The following is a 25,987-nucleotide window of genomic DNA, read 5'->3' as shown; positions in this document are numbered from 1 at the left end:
TAAGATCCAAGACTTTCCAAGGTTGAATGTACACAAATCCAAACTGAATACATTTCCATACTTCCTGAGGATAAGCACATGGGATAGGCAGGCTTATCTAGCTTGCAATGAATGTATATGCAATTGCAAATTCAGAAAGAGAATTATTGGTTCCAGCAAAACAAAGGTTTATGTCTCAAACAGCTGGTGTGCTACTGGAGGCCACATAAAATTATCTGTCTATTCCTTCTGAAATAAACTAGGAACACTCAAAATGAAATTTGGAGACATCAATAATCAAAGGTATTTAAGTGTAAAGTCAGGCATAAAATCTTCAAGTTTATCCTTCTGAGTATAAATGGTTGGTGTGAAAGATGTGGAAATGCAGTGTCACAATGGACTCTGGAGGAAGAAATGGGCAACTGTTGCACCAACCAAAACATGGCTTTCAAAAACAGAAGGAGAGAAAGGAAAACACCGAGGAGAATCTCCTTTGGTCTAACAAGGCTTGACTCTGTAGATAGTGCAGTGTGTCTCTAAATCCTGAGGCCAGGATCTCACTCACTGTTACAGAAAGAGAAGGGCCCTGGATCCTCCAGCAAATGAGTTTTTGACAGGAGGATGATAGCCTGTGCAGCCTTTTATTAGATGTCACAGAGAGAAGGCAAAGAAGAATTTAGGTCTCTATATTACTTGCAGCACTACTTCACTGAGCCATTCCAGGGAATCTTGCCAGGAAGGCCTTTCCTGCCTCCCCAAGGATCTGTGGCTGCACAGACCAGTGCCTGACTCTTCCAATGGCCCTGCACAACACGAGGAGCATGAAGTGGCAAAGCTTACAGCAGGCTGAAGAGTTCCCTGTAGTTCTCATCACCTTTTCCTTCGGACACCAGGCTGTCCAGCTTATCGATCAGCTCAGCCTCCACCTGCAGGAAGAAGTGACCAAATCCAGCACTCAGACACACTGCCAGGGAACCAGGACACCAGGCAAACTGCATCCTGAACTGCAACAGAACATCCAGCACCACTGCTCTGCTCTGGGAATTGATTTGCAATCACCCAGGCATCAATCTTTATAGTGGAAGATTATTTGCATTAAACCCCACTTTTTAAGCCTCTCTATGATTATATGACACTTTGGTTTTTTCTTTCACTTATATAAAGGGCCACACCAGCATCATTATGTTTCTCTTAGAAAGATTTTAAATACATATTAATTGCTACCCTAAATATCAAGTGTGATATCAGATATTCTCATAAAATTGATTCAAGTGCAGAAATTGATGTCTGTAACATTAAACAAAACAGTTTCATGTAGTCAGAAATCTTGCAGAAGACAGTTTCACTACTAGTGAAGAAAGAGACTCCTAAAGGCTGAAACTGTTTGCAGAAATATGGCTTATTTTTATTTAAAGACAAGCATAGTTTGAGCTTCATTACATTGCCAAATTGCAAAGGAAGTAACGATGGGAAAGAAAAGCAAATCAGCCAGTGGCACACAAATGGACTTGGTGCTCTTGCTGCTGAAATCATTAAAGGGAGATCTGATTTCATCCCTGAATCTGACTGTATTGTTATTCAGCCTTGCTGAAAAAACAACCTTATTAAAACATGAACTGCTGAAGAAAATTTTAAAAAGGCTTGAAAATGAGTTTTCAGAGTTTTTATATTTTGTGACAAACAACTGAATATTCAAAAAGTGAAGAGAAGCTTAGAATTAAAAAAAAAAAAACAAACCCTCCCTTTGTTTGTGATCTACAGTGACAACAGAAATCAGTAATGCCTGTGTCCAGCTATCCAGCATTATCCTATATATATATAGGAAAGCAAATTACTCCCCGGTTCCAGCACATGATGTTAATGAGGTTTATTATCTTGTGGGGTATTTAACTATTTATTTAATCACTAATACAGATGATTATTTCATCTTTAACCTTAGAAAGTTACAATATATGCTTCATAAAACAGTGTGGAAATTTGCTACACAGGTAATTTAAGAAATTATTTGAGCTGTAGTTTAAAATACATTAGTGAGTATACAAATTAAATGAAGATTATGGAGAGTTCATCTTGATACAGAAAATATAAATAGGCCCAGAAACTCGAAGGTGACAGTAGGTGCTTATTACTACAAGTTCCAGAGAAAGACTGTTCTATGGTTATGCTAAAACAAGTGGAAAGAGGACTATGATCAAAATGCTATTGCAATAATAATAATAATAATAATAATAATAATAATAATAATAATAATAATAAAAAATAGCAATTGTAGCAATCATGGGAGTTGAAGAGTAAGAAAAGCAAGCTCCTGGTAATACTCTTCCACACAGCTTTTAATAGATCAGGTTAGGGGAAAGGTCTGCTATTCTCCTGAAATGACAGATTAGATCTGGCGTTTTAATGACCGTGCAAATAATTAATCACATGAATTATGATGATTTAATGGTGATATACTCCTTCAGAGCACTGCTCTGCAGACACTGGCCCCCAGTATTGCCCCAGCACAATGACAATGAAACACTGTCATCCAAGGATCCAGACCAAACCCAGCCTTTATTAGCAATGCCCTGCACTTCAGGGATCTGGTTTGCAGTGGAAAATCTAAGCAATTCTCTGACCACAACTGGGAAACAGAATGATGAAGATTTCTCTCCCTGATTTGCAATCAGGGCTCACAGCAGGTGGAAACTGCAGAGCTCTTGTTGGACTTAACCCTTCCCAGAGAGCTGCTGCAATTTCTGAAAATAAAAACAGCTACAAAGTCTGTTTCAAGGCAGAGTATAATGATTTAATTATACAATACCACTTCCTAGCTGCAAATTGAAGACAGAGAAGCAGGGAGCACTGTTTTCACAAAGACTGGCTAAACCTTTTCATCCTCATTTTTGGTTCTCAGTCTGTCCCATTTAATGGCTGACTAATAATGTAAGTGAAACCACAGGGAGCAGGGATAGCCCAGCACCCACAAAATTCTTATCCCCATCTGTGACGTGCTGAGCACATCCCTCCTCTTCCACATGTTCACAGGAAATGCAGTTTGCACTGGTTAAACAATCTTGGGGGTGTTGTGGTAGTTTTGGGAATTAGGTCTTGAATTTTCTATTTTATATATATTTACATGATATCTTCACAGTCAGAAACAGCTCAACAAATGCAAATTCCTTGCTTCCAGCTGGACACTGCAGACAGACAGATGTAGAAAAGGAAAGCTTGGGAAATGCCCTGACCTGTTTGAAGTTGCCATTCTTTCTCTGCTCCCAGTCCATCATGTCATGGAAGATTGGGATCATGATATTCCGGACTTCTGGTTGTGGAACAAGTGTAACACCCAGAAAGGGGCCAATCATTCCCGGAATAAAGTGAATCTTGTGCTCACCTGCACAACACAAAACAATTGTAGTTAAATATAAACCTTTGCTATCTGTCACTGAGAAAATAGGGAACCCTTGCAATAATGACATTTACACTGTAGTAAGCATGAACATTACAAAGGCAAACGTTCTTTTACTGAAAAGGAATGAAAAATCAGTATTTGTTTTACACCCTTTCTTGTAAAGTCTCTAAGAGCATTTTTGATTTCACTGTAAAAGCCTTCAGCAAAAACTGTCAGTGCATTTTACGTGCAAAGGAATTCAAACTGTCAGAAGTAACCAAACCAGAACACATTAACTGGAGGAAAAGAGACTGGGGTACTTCTAATTTACCAAGATTTTGAAAGGGCTGTGAGAACAATGGTACTTAATAGAACACGTTTAGATTTCAAGGAACTACAGAGCTCTTGGTCCCCACTGCTGTCTCGATTTCCTAACTGCCCCTGACTGGCAGCAAGTGGATCTGCTCCAGGAGGGACCTGAGGCACTTGGCTGACAATCTCTTCTGAGCCAAGGTGCTGCATTGTGCAGAGAGAAACTCAACAAAGCCTAATCTGGAACAGCATCCAGTGATAAATGTCTGCATCTGCACATCTAAAACTGGCTTCTCACTTCTCAGTTGAGTTTGTCCAGCATAATTTTCTGGGTATTGGATCTCTGTTACCTTGGAGGGCCTTCTATTCTCCACACAGATCCTTTGAACTGTGACCAGTGCTGGCTGTATCATTTTAGCTGTGCAAGACAAATCAGGCTTATTCAGTTTTCTTACTTCTTCCCGACTGCTGTCTGAACTTTGTCCAGCTTGTCTTGGGTTTCTATTTTTTTTGTGTTTTGTTGTTTCTTTTAGATGTAGAAAGCAGGACTGGGCAAACTAATCTAGAATCAAGTGCACTTTGGGAAAACACTGTGACAGTAATAGGGTTCCCTCTTCTCTTACTCCAGTTTCTTACATATTTTCTCAAAGATTACAAAATCTCCTTTACTGTAGCATTTTACAGGTAGCTCCCTGATTATCAGCATGGTACATTTGCAGTCTTTGTGCTTTTAAATAGCAACTCCTACCTATATTCCTACATATAAAATGTTTGTATTTGGCTTGGTGAATATTTTGCAGCCACATTATTAAGTTATCCAATCTGACTTGTGTCATTCTTTTGCTCTCTTAATGACTCATCCCTTCTCATATCCTTGCATTTGTGATCTCTATCAGTAAACATTTTGTTATTTTCCTATAGAATACAGTGCAGAAGAGAGCTTTGGTGGGAGAAATGCTTCTCTTCAGAGAAACAAAGGATTCTGTGATGCCACAAAACATTTAAAAAATTTTAAAATCTGACAGAAATGGGGTTTTCCTTTGGCTTTGGTTGTCAGGTGTGAGAGAGAGAGGCTTACCCAGGTTCTGCCACATGCTGAAGAGCTCATAGGCCATCATCACTCTCATATCACCATACCTGAGAGAGAACAGAGTCATAGCTGCCCAGGGGACAAAAGCTTGCAAGACAGTGATATGAAAAAATAAAAAAATTCAATTCAGATTTATGTCAGTGTAAGAATATCAAACAATGTGACTAATCACTGGATGTTGTATTGGGAGATCTAGTTAATCATTTCCCAGGCATTTTTACATCCCAGGTTTCATAATAAATCACAGAGAATTATGGTAGGAAAATAAGGCTCCTTTTTGAGGTGGGAACCCAACAAAACATATCCTTACTTATCCAGAATCTTCTTTCTCTTAGGTGGCGTGGCATTTTCCAGTTGGAGACTGGGCTGGTTGATAAACAAAACTGCCAGGCTGAAATAAGAGTTCCACACCTGTGACAAGGGAAGGAATTTTATAACATTACTCTCCAAGAGTAAGTTTTAAAGAAGTGGAAAAAGAAACAGACTCCTTTTCCTAATCAAGGGGTAACTTCATCAATATGTCTCTTACTATGGAGATACAAATTAACTCTTAAGGGTACATATGGATTCTTTAAACCCTGGTAGGAACTGAAATTAAGCCACTGGGTTTTCCTCTTTACACCAGAGCTCAAGAATGAATAAAGTTGGTGGCATCAGCAAACTTGTAAATTGTTTTTCTGCAGGTTGAACAGATTTTATCTGTCAAAAATCCAAAGAGATCAAATTATATCATGAATGAGACCCCTGTAAATTGGTCTGTTTTCCCAGAGAGATGAGGTTTTTGCCAGCTTGGTGTGTGCACTTGTCCCCAGGTGCATGTCTGACAGCTCTTCCTTACTAACACTGAACTTGCTGCCCATTTCCAACTACACCAGACAAGGGACAACACTCCCTAGGATTGTATTCCTCCAGGTTTTGTGTCATCAGCCAGAGAAACCTCTGGGAGCAGTTAATGAATTCCCCAGCTTCAGGAAAAGCACTGCCTGGGTTTACATTGCATTACCCATCAGTCTGCAAGACAGCATGCTCCATTAGCCCCATGCTTATGGAATTACTCGTTTCCTATATGAGGACCTGAATTTTTCTGATTTGATCTCACACTGTATCTGTTCTACTTCCCATCAATTCCACAGCAGACTCCATTCCTGTCCTTTATCAGTTAGGTCATCTTCCTGACAGACACTCTAATAAATGCTGCAAATATCATCAGCTAATGCAGAGGGCAGCTCCTGTTCCTTTGTTACTGCTGGGTTGAAAAGATGTCAGAACATTTTCTGAATCAATTCTTACTTTAAAATCGAAGTCCGTTTCTGTGAAATTCTTATGCAGGGCAGAAGACAAGTACTGAACTGTTGTAACTATGATACTGCAGCCAAAAACAAAGAAGAGAAAACAAAAACAGAACATTTGAATCTGGAATACAAGTTATTGCAGTGGTTGGTGGTGCTGGTTTTACTACACGTACAGAGAATAGCATTCTTTGTGTAATCTCTGGGATATTTACATAGAAGTCACCATTCTATGCTTTAATGAACAATTTGTACTAATTAATACAGCATTGTGAACTTTCACTATTATTGTAAGTTTTAGAATTTACACAGGAGCCTTTAAAATCCTGTCTATTTTGCATGGCTGGGCCATATGACCACCAGGGAAATGGAATAATACACTTCTTTTCCCCCTGTTCTAAGCAGAAAGAATTTTCCCCAGAGGAGAATAAGGAAAAAAAAAAAAAAAAAAAAAGCTGTCCTTGTTCTTGTCTATGCAATGGTTCTCTATCTCACTCTCGTTCAACTCAAGATATTTGTGAGTATTTTGCCAATTTTTGATTCTCTGTTATTTTTTGTTGGTGGCCTCATCCACCTTAGTGAAAGGCAATTAAGGCACATGACAGATTCAGGAATTAATAAATGGCATGTAGACAGTATCAAAAGAAGAGCACATCTCTAATTCACAAGCAGTACTCCAATAGCACTGCTAAGTGTAACTGTCTAAAGCTTTGTGGCAAAATTATGCCTAAGGGAACAGGTAACCTGCAGCATCTGAGGGAGCTCCTATCTCAGGTGGATTTCTTTTTTCCTTACAGAACTTCTTTGAATCTTTACGCTTGAGTTACTGAAATCCACTTCTTTCACTTCTCATTAGCAGGGGGGATTCACAGAGCATTCAGCTCAGCTGAGCAAGCAGCCTTCAGGAGCATTTCCATGGGGTTTCCTCAGAGTGGGAATGCTCCAGCTGTCATTCAGCCAGTGGGAATTCCACAGCTAGTTTAGCTAAGGAAACCAGTGAATAATTCCAGCCACCCTGTGCTCAACACTGCTGCCTATCCAAAGAGCACAGTAATTAAACCAGCAGAAGCAAGAAAACTGAGATAAAACAGAGCATTAAAATGGCAGATGGCAACTGAATTGAGAGAGAGCTCTGTGTAATGCTTTGGTGTCATGGCTGGGGTCTGCTCCCCCTGTTCCAAAATACCCCAGTGCCTCTCCTGGGTTGGCTAAAGAGCGATGTTCATGGGAAAAACCAGATGTTAAGTGCAGGGATTCCCTGGCAAGGGAGTGAGAGGCTCATCAACACCCACTGGTGTGGGGAGCTGGGCTTGCCCTGTGTGCTGGAGCTGCTGAGCCCCTCAGGGCAGCTCCTTCAGCTCTGCTGGGAACTCCTGGCTCTGAGAGTACTGGTGGAGTTGAACAAACCCAGGGTGTTACAACAACAACAGAATGAGGACCAGCACTCCAGGATTCCTGCCTTGATCCTCACATCTCAGTCTGAGGAAAAACACTGCCCCCAGGCTTCAACTGCCCCAGAATGGCAACACTTTACACCTGCTCCTCTACTTACTTGCTGGTGAGCAACCTCATCACCATCCAGTCTCGAGGAAAGACACTCATCTTCATCAGGTTCCGAAACACACAGAAAATCTTCAGGAGGAACTCCTGTCACACAGGGGAAAATAAGTAAGAATCAGCAGCAGTTGCAGGTGAATCTATTTTCTTGATTGTAAGACAGATAATGAAGCTAAGTGTGCTCTACTTGAGCTTTGTGTTGCAAGGCCATTCACCTGGAAACATGGAAGCAACATACACTGGAATATGGCTCTATTCCTTCTGTTTGCATCTCATATACAACTTCCAGCTTCTTTAAAATCTTCACTTCTACAAGGAGATGAAAATCTTCCCTACGTGCGTAATTGTATCTGACTTCTCATATTACCACCCAGAGTTCCAGTGTCAATTTGCAGCTATTTTCAAATATACTGGACTCATAATCACTTTTTAATGCATTCATTTTATTAAGTGATCTGTCCAAATTTCTTTGGACTTACGTCACAATTTGAGAACTAACCACACCCCCAAGCCCAATAAAACTCCTACACAGGCTTTCTAAAATAGTAACAGAAAACCCCTTTTGTGGCAACACACAGCAGCAAAGACCTCTTAGACACATTCAGCTGAATGTTTGCTTTCCAAAAAAAAAATCCACAAACCTGAAGACATTTCTGGTTTTTGATTACCTGGACCTCAATGTCTCTAGAGAACAACAGCAAAGATAAAATGTGACAAGCTGCTGGCCTTGCAAACTATGATTTTGTTGTTTTGTTTTCCTTCCAGACAAAATCAAAATAGCAGAGAAATTGGCAAAGCAGGGATTCTTCAAAACCATACTACCATTATGCCTTAATGGAGGGTGTGTGATTAATATCTTGGTGTAACTGAGCTTGGAGTAAAGCATTAGAAGCTTCTTGACTTTTGGCCTCATTTTGCCCGAAGTGTAACAGTGGTAATAAAATGCCTTTCCATGCCAGGAAAAAAAAAAGTAATGGAAATATTTTAACAGACATATTTGATGGGAGAAAAAGAGTAATATATAAAATCTTCAGCCTTTGTGGTACTCTTGGAACACATACTCAGATTATCAGGGATACAACAGTTCTTTTGGGCATAAAGACAAATTTTAGTTCAATAACCTTTCCACAAGTCTGACATAAGAAATATAGTTTAGATGGCTTTTAAAATATCTATTAAAATGTATTATGAATTAATTTACCCAATCATTTTCCTGTGAGCAATCTGAAAGCAGCAATCTCAGATAACTATCAACCTGAAATACATAGAACCCTGCAACCTAAAGATAAGAATTTTATCATCTCAAATTCATCTCTCTGATTTATTGAGCTTCTCTATATGCATACAAAATATTCAAAAGCTAAAAGTCTATCCAGAAAGGACTTCTCACTGCTTCTCCATTTCATTTGTTAAGGTAACAGAAGTTCCTGCCCCATTACATTGTTCTTATTGTGCATATTTGAGTGCCATTCTAAAAAAAAATAGTTTTCTATAAAAGCTTGTCTTTATTTATAGGATTAGTCTGTCTTTTAAACAGGCTGTTGCTGGAGATACTCCTCTTCCCCATCGAAGTGGGGGTAAGAAGTTCTGCTGGTGTGAGATGTGCCATTTCAAAATGTCAGAGGTCTGTGCCTCTCACCAAGCTCTGCTGTTCATGGAGAGCCCTAATTTAAGCTGATGTTCACAAAGCATGCAGCAAGTTGAGTGGTAAGGTTACAGCTTTCCTAGAAAAGATTTAATCTGCTAGAGATGTTTGTAACCCCCAAAAGGCTTGAAATTCTCTTCTGGCATAAAATCAATACCCTTTGCAAGAAAGTTCCAATACATACTGAACATGCAGTAAAATGCTATACAGCAACTGACTTCACATTCACAGGATTAAAAAAAAATTCACAGGATTAAAAAAACCCCTGTTCCTCTGCCTCTGTTTTATATGTAGCAATTACAATATCCTTTATATCCAATGACATCTATCATGGGACTTTATTTGTTGTCATAATTTAGTGCCCTGTGGTCTTAAATGTGTTTCTGTAACACTACACCAATGATTCTAAAAGTGAAAGGAAGGCCCCTGAACAGAGTGTCAGCAGATGGGAATGATTAACAGGGCAAGTGATGCTGGAGGGAATCCCCTCTGCTCCCCCATTCTGAGAGAATCACCCTACAAAAATCACATCCTTTTGTACCTTCAGTTCATCCTTGCTTTGGAAGTTGTCCAGTAAGTGCTGGAAGTGAGTGTCTGACATCTGACGGAGCAAAGACAAAAGGCAGGAGACATATTCTCCCTGTTGACCAAATGAGAAACTCTTTCACTCAGACAACCTGAAATTTCATAGATACAAAGCTTAACCCGGGGGAAGGTATAAAGGGAGGGGTCTGAAATGGCCCCGATGCCTATGGGACAGCTGGCATGCACAGAGATTGAAATTACTGCAGGTTAACAGTTCCTGAGTTACTGTTCATACAGGATACACCTTCAGGAGGCTCCTCCACAGGTGCCAGTTTTCAAGATCTTTAATCAAAGTTGTAGTCTAATAAAAAATAATTTAAAATTATTAATACAGACATTAACAAATCACCCTCCAAGCATGCAGGTTTTGACAATACCTCTTCCATGTGCTTAATATACAGTGTCTGTCAGAGGTGTGACTGCAGCTCATGCCAACAGACCAGCAATTATTTGAACTAAGTGATTCTGATCAGTAAAGCAGTGACAGCTTGGGATCAGGCTGGGCTGCAGAAGGTGTCTGGAAGTTTGTAAATATATGATTTATTAGTGTTCACCAAGTTCTGTGCTGTCAAAGCTCCAGTTCTGACAGGACTGCAGTCAAATTTCCTGAGCAGTCTGGATAAACTACATGAGCTACAATTTCTGTAATTCTGCAAAGTAGATGCACCCTAACCAGTTACCACAGCATCCCAAAGTGTTTTCCAAAGAGGAGCTCCCCCATTTTACAAATCTGAAAGCAAAGCACAAAGAAGTTAAGCAATCTGCCCAAGAGAACAACCAAAGGGGTGCCAAAAACATCAGGACTGGGTCTGTTGACTGCCAGTCCCTTGCACAACACTATTTTTTTCTGCAACAAAGAAACTGATTTGGAAAATGCACAAATCCAAGCCATATCTGATAAGACTCTACATGTCACTGTGCTGTGGAATGTAAATTGAGGAGCAAATACAAGGGACTGTGCCTTTCATTTTATTGTTTTTCTAAATGGCTCAAGCATCTACCCAGAAGCTTTGTCACGGGTTGTTGCAATAAACTTTTCAGGGCTGAACTTCACTAGGAAGAAAGATGTGCTCTTCTGTGTGGGCTGGCATGTGGTAAACAGCAGTAAGTCAAATGGCAGCAGTAAAATGAAACTGAGATATTACTGGACATTTGCAAGCCAGTGCCTTTCTTGTCATCTCTCAAAGAACATCTCATTAAGTTAACAGGGAAAGATCCAACTTTCTCTCTTGTGTGAGAAGTGCACCTTAGTGCACATCTTCCCCCAGCAGCACCGCTGAGGTTTAAGCCATTTGCTAAAAAAACAAATCTAAAAAAAGGATGTTCTGAACAGCAGTTTAACATCCTACATTGTGCAAAAGCTGCATTAGAGACTCCAACAAACAAAAATAGGTTAAAATAGGCTAGAATAGAAAAGGGCAGAAATCCAGGAAAGAAGAAGGCTGAACAGCAAAATTTTAGTCTTTTTCTTCTCTTCTACTACATGTCAAAGAAAAATTTCTTCCCTGTGGCTAAGGCTGGCAGCCTGGGTAAAGTGGTGGCTTCTCCCAGCAAGCTCAACAGTTCACTTAGCATTTCTTAATTTCTTTTGAAAAGGTATGTTGTGTTTCATTTGCATTAAAAAATCAATGGCCCTGCACAGAAGCTCTCCAGGGTGTTAAGCAAAGGGATTTAACCACAGGGCACGTTCATATCCTCAGTTTTGGGGATCACAGCCTGAAACTCATTATAGCCCTTGGTGATATCACCTTAGGGGTGAAGCCCCAAGGCAGCTCCCCACTACCTCAAGTCTTAAGCAATAACTCTCAAATCCCAGCTGCAAAGCCAAACAAGAAAATATCCTGGAAATCCACTAAAGCTTCCTGAACTCCACTGCTTCCTGCAGCCCTCACTAATGCAGAGAGGAAGGAATGGGTTTGTGGCTTATTAAGGGAAAGAGACAAAGCCCTGGGCATTCATGCAGCAGAGATGATGATGAGGTGCCAGTGGTGGTGAGGGACTGAACCAGAGGTTAGAGAAGCAGGAAATAGAAACTGATTGTTAGTTACTAACAGTGATTTCTGCTGTGCACTGCGGGCAGCGCTGCCCTCTTACCGCCTCCTGAGACTGCGATTTACTCATGATTGTGAGCAGAGTTTGTAACAGCACGTCCAGGAGGCTCTCCACCATCATCTCAACCTCCTCCACGACATCTCCCTCCTACAGCAAGAGGTGAGCAGACAGACAGTTAGAAACTGGAGAGGTGGAACAGGTGAAGGCAGTTCTGCTGAGTCAGCCATACCACAGGCTCACTGGGACAGAGGGCTCCATAACAGGTTCAAAGAAGTACAATTAAATTCCTCATTGGTACCAGGTCCTGTTGTTCTGTCAGTGTGTGTGTGTGTGTGTGTGTGTGTGTTACCTTGACAGTCTCTGATGGAAACATGCAGGGTCACAGCCATAAAGGTTAGTCTATAATCAAAGGCCTAGAACACAACAGGAGCAGATTATATTCAGGAACCTTTACTCCATGGCAGTATTATTTTAACTTATTTCCATGATACCTTTCATTTCATTCCTTTCTCACAGAACCATGACTTGTAATTGGAAATACACATTGGTATGAATTATATTTAGCAACATGAGCTTCCTACTTTAGTCAGGTGGGGAAATTTCACCACCCCTGTTTGTGAGCATTGCTTTACATGATCTAGTTACCATTTGAGATAAGAGTATTATGACCATCAAAGCTGGGTGTTGAAACTCAGCAGCAATTTCCAGAAGTGGGATTTCACAGATTAGATAATTTTAGAGTATTATTTTAATGTGAACCACAAAGTGCTAGTTACTGTCTCTTGGAGAACTCTGAGTCCTTGAGCTGTGTAGAACTTTTAAACTCTACTGACATCTAAGTTCTAAGCTTGCCTGAAGAAAACCAAACAGTGTCAAAGCTGGTGAGGGTGTATGCAATTCCCCCCTCCTAACTGCAAGCACACTGTGTAATCAGGATGCTCTGAGTCACACACAGAGCCAGACCCTCATTTCAGATGTTCTCCTGCTGATAGCACATCCTTGTTTTTAAAAGGTTCTTTGAAAAACCTGTCTTAACCTATAAGAAATGTCTCACTCTTCATTTTACTCCATCAGTGGTGAAAATAAAAAATTAAAATCATGTAGCAGATTTACCAAAGAACTGGTCTTGATTATGGAGAAGATACTACTGAGGATCCCAGAACAGATAAGCAGCTCCTTCTGCTGTCGTAGGTGAAGGTGAATGTGGTGAAGGACTACAGGCAGCAGGATGCGCCGGGACTCTGAATGAAGGAAAAGCATTTCAAGTGCAAGGAAAGAAAATATTTATAAACAACTGCAGTGGGTGGTTGCAACAAAATTCTGTGGTGTTATCATTCTCACCTTGTACTGACTACAATAATTTAAGTGCACTAACTTGATGTCCTCACTACAGGAAAGAGAAACCCTATGGAGTTTTCTATCTTCTACTTTACCTTCATGATTTCTTTCATTCAGATATTTATGTATGAAATGCACTCAGTCTTCACCCATTTTCCACTGAGTTCTTAAAGTTCTGTTTTTAAAGTATATGTAAGCAATAATATAAATGTATTTAAGTAAAATTTCAAGAATTAAAGAGTTACTAAAGTGTTGAGCTAAAGAAATACTGAAGTTACAGCATAAAGATTAAAGATATTTTAAAGGAATGTGGTGGGTTCCTCACACCATTATCTGCCCTGTTTCTCAGGCATAAGCTGGCTAGGAAGGAAGTTTTCTTCCTGTCCATGAGAAAAGCAATGCAAAGTCTAAAGTGAGATTTGGCAGTTTAAATAATTGTCTGGATTTTTTCATGTATGTTTATCAACCTTTAGTAATTACAATTTATCTATGTTGGATTTATAAGCATTTCCTACCATAGCGAAACTTAAGTATTTCTGCTGAACAGAGTTAACAGAGCTACAGAATATTCTGAGTTGGGACACACCAGGAGTGGAATCCTTGGATCAATGGAGTCCAGCTCTGAAGTGAAAACCCTTGTGGAAAGGGGAATCAAACCCACAAGGCTGGCTTTATTAGCACCCTGCTCCAACCAACCCAGCGAATGAATAGATTTCTCAACGATGCTGCCAAGGGAAATAATTACCAACGCGATTGGCATTCGGCAGGGAAGGATTTACAACAAAGCCACTGCACAGGCACCCGAGCTGGAGCAGCAGGCCTGAGCCCTGGCTCACCTGAGAAGGAGAAGAGGCGGCTGTCGACCGTGCGGGCGATGGACTGGAGCTTCACCACGTCCATGGACTGGCCGATGTGCACCGTGCTGGGCATGCTGCCCAGCGTGCCCCGCACGAACTCCGCCACCTCCTGCACCGTGAACATCTGCAGCAGCTCGTCGAAGATGGCAGGGAACGAGTTGAGCAGGGCGGCCTGCGGGTACAGGAGGGAGCTCAGCACCTGCGCGTCCCGACCCGCGGCTCGGTGCAGCTCGGTGGGAACAACAGCAACACTGAGTGAAGGGTCTGCACAAAGTACTACAGACTGAGCTATGGCTGGTGGTCGTGGCTGGTGGTACCTGGAGCTCAGAGTGAACGAGTCACGGGTAGCACAGGAAAATCGAGTGCTTCTGCAATAGGACAAGTTGTGCATATAGATACAGCTTCAAAAAGCTGTATTTTAGGATATAGCTTATGAAACAGAAAAAAAATTGAAATATCAGAGAACAGAAGATAGTCCATTTTTGTTGATTTACTTTTTTCAGTTAGTACAACACTTGCTTCTGATGAGAGAGTTCTATACTAATTGTTTGTATTAAGCAACTACCTAAGATAGTTAAAACTCTTCAGAAAATATTCTGAAGTGAAGAACCTGCTGACAGACCCTTAACCAGCTCTGCCATGTGACACTCCAGGATTTCTGCAGCAGGGGTGGGGTGTGAGCCCACGTGAAAGAGGCATCGCATCATGCGAGTGTGCATGTGATTCTTGCAGTAACAGGTATTTCCAGAAAGCTGGAGCTATCCTTGAAAGTGCTTCTTAAAGTGCAGAAATAATGTTAGCACAACAACAAAAACCTCTTCATGTCTTATTTCCTATTTTTCAATTATTTTTTTTCACAAGAGTAGAAAATTCCACGCATCACCCTATGCTCAAGTTCTGCACACTTGGTATGCTATCAAACAACTGCCACCACCTCTAATGTTTTAAAATTCTTCCCTTTCTCTACATCCTACCCATGCTCCACACCTGCTTCCTCATTGCAACTACTTAAATTCCTAGATGGTTGCTCTCTTGGAGCAGCCTCACCTCCACTCTTCCCTTCCTGCCATTCCTACCACCCTTCTCCAAAGCTCTCCATACAAATCCCCCAGTGATTTCCTGCAGCGAGTTCAGATCTACCAGACTTCATTGCAGATCTCTTTGCAGTTCAGCTTTGCCCTTCCAGAGTTTCACAACTATCAGTATTGCCTTTTCCTCAGAGATTTTTTTATTTTCTCATTACATAAACATTTCTGTATCTCTTCCATATTGACACGACTCTCCTAATCCATATAATCCCAGCCTCCTTTGCAAAGTCTTTTTCCTTCAACAGTGAAATCTATTTATGAGTATTTGAGCAAAATCAAGTTATTTTTACAACTAACAAGTTTTACAACTAACAACTAAATTTAACTCATTAAATTATTCTGAATATAAATTTACCTCCTTCCTCCAACTCGTTCTCTCTCAAAATTTTATTCTGTTACAATCAACTCAGATTACACAAACCCCCACAAGGCCTCCTGGGTGTTGTCACCTATTTGTTCCTGCATACTACAATGTACTGACAAAATAAATAAGTATAAATCATTTCATTAGCTCCTGGTACTCTTGGAAGGCAGTAACAGCCACAAATCCAGTCGCTGTCTTTAGCTTTGGGATAATACAAGTGAAATTACAATATTGGCCCAGCAAATCCTTACTGGAGTTTTCCTAAACTTTTTGTTACTTATAAAGCAGAAGGATTTCTGTATAACCCCTAGCAATCCAAGAGCAGGCATGGAATCTCTTCAGGAAGATTTGGAGCTGTCCTGAGGCAACATCATTTCCTTGAAGGGTCCCATTACTGCACAACACCCCAAAATATGCTGAAACATTACTCATGTCAAACTAATTGCCTGGGAGGATGGAAATCAGTTTTACTCTCATTGCTGGAAAAAAACTGAGATACTGAGATCCCTCAAATATCCTGGAGAAGAGAACAAGTGTGAGGGAAATTACGTTTGCCAGGGCCTTGAGCATTTCTGTGGGTATTTAACAATTGTCCAGATCTCCAGAACTAATAATCAAATAAGAAACAAATGCTTTGCTCCCTGAACAATTTGACTTATATAATCTTGTGTACCTCCTCAGTACTTTCTTTTTGGTGTGTGGATGCCATAAACCGCTCCATGAATAACTGAAATATTCCACATCTCCAAGTTTTAAAGTACCGGCCACTTAAACATCAAACTTCAGTTTATATGCAGGAAAAGTGTTTGGGGTAGGGAAAAGAGATTAACTGGGAACATCCACAATGAAACACTTGAGCAGTCTTGGGGATCATTACTTACAGAATTAAATGTCGGCCTTGTTGTGCCCCCACATTTTTGTGGGGCACCTGTCCCGGCTCCGCTCGCCTGCCCTCCAGGCTGGGGGGCCTACAGGGCAATGGGATCAGGGGCAACACGGTGGCAAGGGGGGAACAAAAAGCAAACTTTTCAAACTTTCAACAAGGACAGGGTTTGCAAATTATAAAAGCCCAAAGTAAGAAATACCATAGTGAGAGAAAGGAGGAAAAAAATTAAAAAGAGAAATGAAGAGAAAATGGGAAAATTTCCCATGCTCAAAGTGACTCTCCCTCTGTATTTGGGACCAACACAACTGGAAAACATTCAACAGATACTGTTTCCGTTCACCATCATTTTGTCTGCAAAATTCTGTGCAGTTTTCTCGTGCTCCTGCTTCACCATATTATAACCACTAATGGGTGATTAAATGAAATATTAGAGCAGCTGTTCTCAAATCTTTCAGAGCAGATCCTTAAGAAAGAGATCACTCCACTGGCAGCTTCCTGAACCAGCAGAGTCACTGCCTGGCTGCCACGTTCACAGCAGCTGCTTCTTTTGCAAAATACAGCAGGTGTTCCAAACATCTGTAAATCTGCATTAGTGATTACAAACCACCTTCACGTTACCAGGGAGCTCTGGGTGCTCCATTCTAACATTCTCTGAGCAGAGGCATAGAACTACATGTTTGACATTTAAAACTTAAATGCAGGTGTATGTAATGCAGTACAGTGGTCTTTAAATCTGAATCCAAAACTCAGCAGCATCCATACTAACTCTGAGTACTGTCTTCAGCCCATATGGAATCTTCACAAATTCCCCTGGGCCATATTCAGTGATGCTTTAAATATGAGTATGGGCATCACAACATGTTTGTGGTCAGGCTGCACATGATTCTGACTGTAATTTTAGCACATGCTGGAATTGTTTATCTGAGTGCAAATACATCAGCTGAACTCACTGTGATGCTGCTGTAACTCTAAGTATTGATTTGAAGTACCATTATGAGGGATTTAGAAATTCTTGAGGCCAACCATAAGACATGGGAACGAGAGAGACTTGAAAACACAGTTCACTTTTGCCAACAGAAAAGCTGCATGCTCATGTGAGAAGTCACTTCCTCCTACAAGTCCAGCTCACCTGTGCAGAGCTACTGTCTAATGCCATGATTGGGGGTCTTGTTTTCCAGTATCACCAGCTTGTTAGGGGGGAAAACTCCACTGACCTGCATTTAATCCCCACACACCCACACCTCCTACCCGTGGCAGGAACATCTGCCTCATGGTTTTCCAGTGGGAGTGTAGGAAATAGCAAACCTGTGTGAAGATGAGAGTCTCAGAGCTCCTGCTGTCCAAGCTGAGCACAAATCTGATGGACTGGAAAAGCTCCTGGATGCTGGAGCGGAACTGCTCCTCCTCCATTCCACAAGTAGCTCTGGAGTAAAGGATCCGAGATTGGACAATGAACTTGAAAAGATATTCCAAGGCCTTAAGGAACAGGAGAGGGAGGAGATCAAGACAGAGAAAAAGAGAGAAAGAAAAATAAAGGAGCTTTAAAGAGAACCAGGAAAGACTCTACATAATAACTAAATTCTTGAGCTTTAGAAAAGAGAATGAAAAACAGGTTTTATAAGTTACATAATTCAGTTGAGGAAGAGATACTCTTAGGCAAGTACTTAGTCTCAACCAATAATCTTTGTTACCTCCATGTCCCACTAACAGAAAAAGCATGCATTTAGATCAGAGACAAATCTGAGTTACATAATTTGAGGAAAATTTTGGGCAAGGTAAGAAGCTTCTGGTTTTCTCATGACTTGGCACAACCATGGAAGTGTCTGAAGAAGCTGTTATGTTTTCTTTCAAAATTTTGTAAATGGCATTATTTAGAACTGCATTTATTTGGCAGCAGTGACCATGAAGAAAAGGCATTGTTCTGAGCAGCTGTAATAAGTCACTGCCCTGTCAACAATTCTGAGACACCAGCCCAGCAGGGTGACACTTCACACACCTCCTTGATACTGGCTGTGCACAACGGTCAGTGCCAGAAGGTACCAGAGATCGGGGACATCACTCCTTCCCTTAGTGCTTAACAGGATTCACTAGCAAAGCAGGATTAATTAAGACATAATTCATGGTTTGATGATATCCTCAAAATCCAGCAAAACAACAGGCTGGACATTCAGCAATCATAGGTTGTACAGAAACCTTAGTAATAGTCCACTGTATTCCACAGAAAATATATTTATCATTGCAATTCTTATCAATCTTCAATGCTGGGAAACTGGAAGTTAATTCAAACACAGATTTTTGCTCCCAAGAGATAGTTTTGCAGCCATAAGAGTCCCTCACTGAACCACCACACAATATGCACAAGTATACAATGCTGTGTTTTAAGTTTTAGAATGTCACAGCTTTCAGGATATAGAACGGGAACGTGAAATTCCTCATAGAGCCATCATGGATTTCAAAATGTCATTGACTCTTAGAGCCTTTCTTTCCCCCAGAAATCATGGCAACTTTGGGAATTCAGCAGTTATTATTTATACTACTAAACTATCTCCCAGTGAAGCTTCCTTACACCAAAGAACTTCATCAGGAAATGAACTTCATCAGCTGCATTCCTGGCTGGTTTCCAGACAAAGGCCAGTTGGTTCCCAGTCAGCTCTCCAAGACAATCCCTGTGCTAACACTAAACCCAGCACATGCAGTGCTTTTAGGAGCTGCTTTAGGGGTTCAGTATACACAACCATAATTCTCATCTGAAGGCTCGTAACTTCAATGTGAGGATTATGTTTTGCAGTGAATCAGAGCGTTTGTGTGTGAACCTCCACAATTCCCTGTGGAAGGTGAGATAGCAGAGCTCAGAACACTACTTCCTTAGCACAGACAATGAGCCCACACAGGCAGTGAACCAAAGAGTTCCCAGTGTTTGCACACTGGCTGGGATGCTAAAATCACAAACCCAGTCCTGGTAGCACAAGTCAGTACCAGGACTAACTTTGGCTCTTTCTACTTAAAACATCACAAATATGATGTGTATTTGTACCTAAAGATGTACAAGTGCACCGAGATAAAATCCCAGCCTTCAGTGATGTTTGGCATGATGTGAAAGATCAGTGTCAAATAAAAGTAGGTCCCTTACAAACACAGTCTGTGTGCATGTTCATGTAACAGGTGAGCACCTCTGCCCTGTGACCAGCAGGGAAGACTCAGGGAAAACTTCCTGAGGTAGAAAAGCCCTTGCTGTTGGTTCCCTAATTTAGGCAAAACCCACCTACAGTTCTGCTGGAAGATAACTGAAGCTGGAAGGAATTTCCTTGACACAGTTCCTTAGTTCCTAATTTCCTCAGGGATAGCAAAACTAGCTGTGGAGTCATTCATGGACACTTGGTTATGGAAGTCCCCTGGGAGGCACAGGCAACTGTTCCTGGATGCAACTTTTGTACAGCTTTGTAGAGGGCACAATAAAGGAACATGATGCTGTGTTCTAGGTAGAAATGTCCTTTCAGTTGCACAAGTTGCACAGGAGGTTTTGAGAATTAAGAGCAGTCTTGAGGGAGGTAAGAAATTTTAGCAATCCTCTAGAACTCTCTTTGCTAATGCCAGGATTGGAAATCAGAATCCTGTGAGACATCTGCATGTCCATCATGAATGTACATGAGCAGCCAGAAGCCGTAAGAGAGCAGAGTATTTCAGCACCAGCTTTAAGGCACTACACTGAACAGAGAATTCAGGGAAAAAGGGATACGGAGCTATCCTGTTTTCTCAGTCAAAGAACTGCTAACTCAAGGAGTGTGGTGAACACATCAAAGACCACAGAAATCCCCAACAGTAGAGGCTGGTACTCGTAATGACACATTAGCAATGATAATGGCTTTGGTACAAACTTGCTCCAAATGCCTGAAATAAAATTTGGAAACAAAGAAGGAAATCAGTCACTTCACTATAATGGGAGAAGATAAAGACTTGAATTTGGGCCTGCAAGAGATACCTGCAAAGGCAACTGTCTGAATAAGAAGTGACAGCAGTGTGGGTGACAGAGGAGGTGCTGTCAGGTCTGCACAAACTCTGCTGGTAATTTTAGTTCCTGTGCTTGGAAAGGCTTGGGCTGTCAGGTGTGCAAACTGACCTCCCTCACAGAGGGAACAGCCACATTCCAGGCCAGCACTTGAGAGCCCCAGTAAGCAAAGAGCTGCTTTGGAGACTGAGACACAACGTACCATATTCACAAACTGACTTCTCTAACCCCAGCTGCTGAAAGACATTCCAGCAGTCCTGTCATTACTATTTCCAATCAGGACTGCTGTGTGGTTCAACAAATGCAGATCACACAGGGACAATATCCTACATCTCTATTTGCTGCACTGCATAAAGCACTAATGAGTGGTTTGAGAGGCAAAAAACCTCCTCAAAGTCATTCCAGCTGGAGATCTTCCTCTCATAACTTAAATAGCTTTTTTGCAATTAAAAAAAAAAGGGGGGAAAGATAAGGGTAGGGGAAAAAAAAGAATAAGAAAGTTGCTAATTCTTTGAAAAAGCATATTTGCCCTATTTTTACCATTCCATATGAATCTGTGGTTGAAAATTCCAAAGATGTTCCTAAGCATGTCAATATCTACAAAGACAAAGCAAGCACTGGTGTAATGCCCTTGTATTATCTGAATAGGATCCTAGCAGGGGATCTGGAAAGTGAGAGGATGGCACTGGCAGTGTCCTTCACCTGGAAGAGGTTTCACCTATTTGTACTGACAAGTGACAAAATCCAAGTGCTGATCACTGCCACTGCTTCCAGTTCCCCAAGTGCCCAGACAGGTGTTAGGACACCAGCCCTCTTGGAGGCAGAAGGTACAGGTGGGCATTCACTCAAAGAAAAACATCTCCCTGCAACTGTTGGCATCTTGTATTTATGCACTTGACACACTGACTTCCAGGCTTACTATTACACATGGTAAAATGAATCCTTCATTTATTTACTGATTTCTCTGTAGTAGCCCCAAAACATTCCTGGTATTTTTCACAGCTGTGCCTCCCTGGGACATCAGGCTCCTATCACAGGACCATAGGTCAGGTCCTGTGCTGCTTCTGAGGATTTCCATCCAGTTAAAGGCTCATTTATCTGGTGCTTAAAATACTCCAGGACTTCAACCCATTGTACAATGGAGCTGCGGCACAGCCAGAAATGAGCAAAATTTTGATCCATAGCACCAGTGCCTGATAAACTCAAAAGTGCTGCTGTGCTTGGAGGGCAAGGTGTAGCCCACATCAGTGGGTACTTATGCACTGGCCATGGATATAAGTCTTACTTAAGGTCTCCATTGGGTTGCAAAAGGGGTTAAGGGGACTTAATTCTTTAAATTTTTTCAGCACAAGGATGGTTCTTCCCCTAAAACTAAAATTGTGGCTATATATATATATATATATATATAAAAATCTGGTTAAACAATTATAGGAAGCCAGTGGCACACTACCCTTGATTCCATTTCCAGCTCCCCCAGCTGTCAGTGGCCCCAGAGGAGCAGACAGCAGTCTCCCAGTGGATACCTACTCTCATGGCCTCCTGGATGTGGTCCTGGCGCACGAGCTCGGCCGAGCGGTCCATGTACCACTTCAGACAGCGGATCAGCTCCCTGAGGGAACAGGCAGTGAGTGAAGAGCAGCCTTCTGCACAGTTCTCACTGCAGCAAAACGCTGGGGTTTTAGGGAGAGATCTCTAAACCGGTCTCATTTGACTTTATTTCAGTGGTCACTTACAGCTGTCCTTGATACTGAATTTACATGGTATTTACATTTATTTAAGTTTCAAAACCAGAAAATTATTTCTTCTCTGTAATTGACTTGGACCATGAGGAACACTAAGAGAACATAAAAGAGATGTTATTAGAGAGACAGCTTTGATAAAGGCATGGTTCTAAGACCAAAATACACTTTTGTTTTATTAAGGAATCCCAGCTCTCATCTCAGTAAGAAGTTTTTAGAAGCTGAGATCACAAAAAAAATACCTGCATCTATTTTGCTAAGTGCACAAGACCATCTGGATTAACTTACAAAGGCGTATTAAACCCATGTTTTATTTCAGACATCAGACTATCAAAAACCACTTGTTTTGTCTGAAAGAGGTACTAATTAAAACAAAGCAGAACAGCTTTTTACCCTCTGAACAGGACTGTGCCTTCCAGTGCTGTATATTATCTATGGGTTTTTACCTGCCATTGATATGGTATTTTAAATATTTATTTTAATTACACAAAAATGTGAATTGCTTAAAAGAATCAAAAGACATTAGTAGCTAACTTTTATAGTTTACTGTGGCCAAAGATAGAATATACTCAGATATACAAAAGCAATGGTCTAAAAGAAAAAATAAACAAGACCCTGAAGGGTACCTGTTATTGCTTTCAAAAAGTCTTGCTCTCTGATGCAAGACTCTTTTGAATACCAGAAAATAAGGCAGAATCTTCAAAGTGACAGTGAAATTTAAATTTCTGATCTAGTGAAATTAAATTGTAACCAAATAGAACACCTTATGTGAATACCTGTCTACTTCAGAAATTACAGTTAGTTCTCTAAGCTTTCACACAAGTCATGTATCCCAACATCCTTAAGATGAGGAATGCATATGCTCTTGGTAACTCATTTTTATAGACTACAGACTGATAATGAGTTGTTGTTAAGTGTCTCTTCAGTTTAAAAAAAAAAAAAAAAGAAGAAGAAATATTTGCCAGTCCAGAAGGGAAGAGAAATGCCCAATGTGGCCATGCTCAGCCACTGGTAACATTTGGTAGCTTTTCCCTACAGCTGTTCTGGAAAACTTCCAGGTGAGTAGCTCTGCTTTTGGGGACACTGGTGCCAGGAAGGTTGTGATCCTGATAGTGCCACCATTCCCAAGTTTAGTGATGCCACCTCTCAAAGGGAGGAACACAAGACCTACTTGTAAGCCAGAGCTCCTGCAAAATGCTTCTGGATGTAGGTGTCCATGACGGGGCGGAAGTGGAAGTACTTGCTGTCACGGAGCAGGTTGATGATGAACACCTGGGGACATGGAGAAGGGAGCCCAGCTCAAGGAATTGCACATTGCTGCCAAGTGTCTACAAACAAGTGGCTCAAGGTAAGGAGCATTCAAATCCATGAGCTGTTTAAACAGTCACAGTTGTGTTATCAGGTATTAGTGGCTGTCTCCCCCACATGACAGCAAATACTGCTGGCCCTGGATGTGCTGAGGTCAGCCTGCCCCTCTCACCCAAGATCATTACAGAAAACAGCTGGATCCAGCTGAGTATTTCATATTTGACAGAAGCACAACACTTGCAACATGATCATAAGAAACTTAAAACTCACTAAACATGAGATAAATAACAATCCAGCATCTTACCAGAGACTGGAAGACCAACAGACCATACTTCTCTGTGTTGTCATCCAAAACTACAAACAGTGTGTCCAGAATATCTTGTAGGAACTAAAATGATATGAACAAAGAATTTCAACTTAAATTGTATTCAAAAGGTTATTTCTCCCCTGCTTTAATTAGTTCATACATGTTAATATCTTTGTAAAACACTTGCCAAGGACAAATCACTTCAGGTTCACCCATATGATGTGACAGATTTTAATTTAATTTTAGTAAGAAAGAAATGTTCTCTTTGCAAGGAATATCTTCAAACAAAAATGACAGAAAACCCAAAAATAAGAAATATGTGCTATATACCTGATTTGTAATTTTGACTGAGTGCTCCTCTCACTTTAAGCTGACTGGAAGTGCTGCCTGACACCAGTGGCAAAACAACTCGCTCTCATTCTCAAATCATTGGAGTCTCAGGTACTGTTCAGCATCAAATCTGAGGCTGGGCAGTACATTAAATTATGTTTAATATTGATATTTTTGTTAAATGACAGAAAGTAAAGCTTTTCTAACAAGCATTAATTGGGGACAAGTTACACGTTGCCAATTGCTTCTTTCACCCTTAACTCCACATCTTGTTGAGCACTGACAGTTCAGTGATTTTCTTTCTGAAAGCACAGTCCCCAAAAGGATGAGTGTGAAGGAGAGTGCTGAAGATCGTTAACTGCACATTCTCTCATGATTTTTTAATTACTTAAATTTCTAATGTGGACAACAAGAAATAAATTATAACAATTTATGAAGTCTCTGAAATGATAAAATGTCTTTTTTTCTGAATTATTACAGTCTGTTCTTCATATCCCAGTGCCAAATGACAGCTGATTTATGGGGATAATCAATTACTTCTTCCCATGAAATAATTCAATCCATATCTTTCTTTCTCTATAAAAAACAGATACTTGTACTGCCCTACAAACAAAGTGTACAAAACATGACATTCTTGAAGAATTTCAATATAAAAGGGATTTGTGCTCCCTTGTTACTGTTACTAAGTTATCACAAAGAGTAACATTCCAGATTTGGCAACATTCAAACGAGTTACAGTCAAGTGGCTTTAATGATAAACTACTTATTAAGTGATAGGATTTGTCTTCAGTTTCTTCTCCTTGGTTGTTTGTGTCAGAAATCAGCTTTTACTTCCAGATTTATAGAACTAAATCCTAGGGAGAGTTCCCAGCACACCTAAGATTATTGGAGGCATATCTGGAATGCACTTTGTTTTGCTGAGACCACAAGTATTCAAATGCAGTTGGAAGTTCCTGGGCCTGAAGGAAGCTCAGGCCACACAAGATTATCATGTAGAGCAACAGTGGTCACAAAACCTGGTGAAATGATGAGCTGGCAGACAAAAGATTGGTGCACTGCTGGCTGGATGCACCAGAGAGCCCCTGCCAGGGTCTGTGCCTGCACCAGCAGATGTGTGGGACTGCAGACTGCAACCACTGGTGCTGAGGACCCAGCACATGTGGCTGAGAGAATTTGACTAAGGATTAGCTCTGGTTTGATCCCACACACTTACTGTGCACTAATTTCTCAAATGTGTATTCCTGTCCAGTTTCACATCATGATAAAATCCCAATTCACACAGGGTGGAAGTTCACAGTGTGAATCAAAAAGCACAATAAGAGGGAGCCTTCAGAAGTGGCCTGCAGGTCTGAACTCACTGCCTGTCACAGATACATCCAAAGGCTGTTATTTCATGTAGTACCTTAACAATCTCCTCGCCACTGACATGTCTCAGTCTTCCCAGAATATCCATCACTCGATCTGGGTAAGCTTTCCATTTGAGCAGGGCAAGCAGATCCACTGCAGAGAGATGGAGGAAGAGCTAGAACCACACACAGAGGGAAGAATGGCAACCCCACACCCACCAGAGATTCATCACATTGCACTTCATCTCTTGATGCAGCCCACACTTCTTGGGAAATTATATATATGTAATTTTATATAAAATGGAAAACAAAGTACAATATGGAGCGAGTCAATACTACTAATGGAGAAAGGAATGGAGTGATGGCGTAGTGCTTTGAAAAGAGTAAAGGCTGCATTTTTCCCTGTGGACTTGACACTGCACTGTGGACTATCCATTCCTGTCTGCTCGGCCTTTAGGGACGTTCCTGTAAAAAAAATTATTTGCTTAGCTGCTCTGTAAAATCCAAGCAAAAAAAAACCCCTCTGGATTGTGTAG

General features: G+C 40.9%; 1 protein-coding gene across 1 annotated transcript in view; it reads right to left on the bottom strand.

The window, feature by feature from the left end:
- DOCK3 (dedicator of cytokinesis 3) overlaps positions 1-25,987 on the bottom strand; it is a 105,123-nt gene that overhangs the window by 33,567 nt on the left and 45,569 nt on the right. Inside the window, exons 11-25 of the mRNA XM_062500450.1 lie at positions 25,508-25,605; positions 23,773-23,856; positions 23,332-23,432; positions 21,949-22,030; positions 17,721-17,891; positions 14,057-14,249; positions 12,996-13,123; positions 11,883-12,029; positions 9,787-9,885; positions 7,596-7,690; positions 6,045-6,120; positions 5,065-5,165; positions 4,743-4,801; positions 3,207-3,355; positions 820-905 (exon numbers count right to left, since the gene is read on the bottom strand). Coding sequence (XP_062356434.1) covers positions 820-905; positions 3,207-3,355; positions 4,743-4,801; positions 5,065-5,165; positions 6,045-6,120; positions 7,596-7,690; positions 9,787-9,885; positions 11,883-12,029; positions 12,996-13,123; positions 14,057-14,249; positions 17,721-17,891; positions 21,949-22,030; positions 23,332-23,432; positions 23,773-23,856; positions 25,508-25,605 — 1,669 coding nt within the window. The remainder of the gene's footprint in view (positions 1-819; positions 906-3,206; positions 3,356-4,742; positions 4,802-5,064; positions 5,166-6,044; positions 6,121-7,595; positions 7,691-9,786; positions 9,886-11,882; positions 12,030-12,995; positions 13,124-14,056; positions 14,250-17,720; positions 17,892-21,948; positions 22,031-23,331; positions 23,433-23,772; positions 23,857-25,507; positions 25,606-25,987) is intronic.

This window comes from Cinclus cinclus, chromosome 12 (assembly GCF_963662255.1).
Source record: "Cinclus cinclus chromosome 12, bCinCin1.1, whole genome shotgun sequence".
NCBI classification, from domain to species: Eukaryota; Metazoa; Chordata; class Aves; order Passeriformes; family Cinclidae; genus Cinclus; species Cinclus cinclus.
Note: the sequence above shows the minus strand (reverse complement) of the source record. Positions and strands in the feature narration are given on the sequence as shown.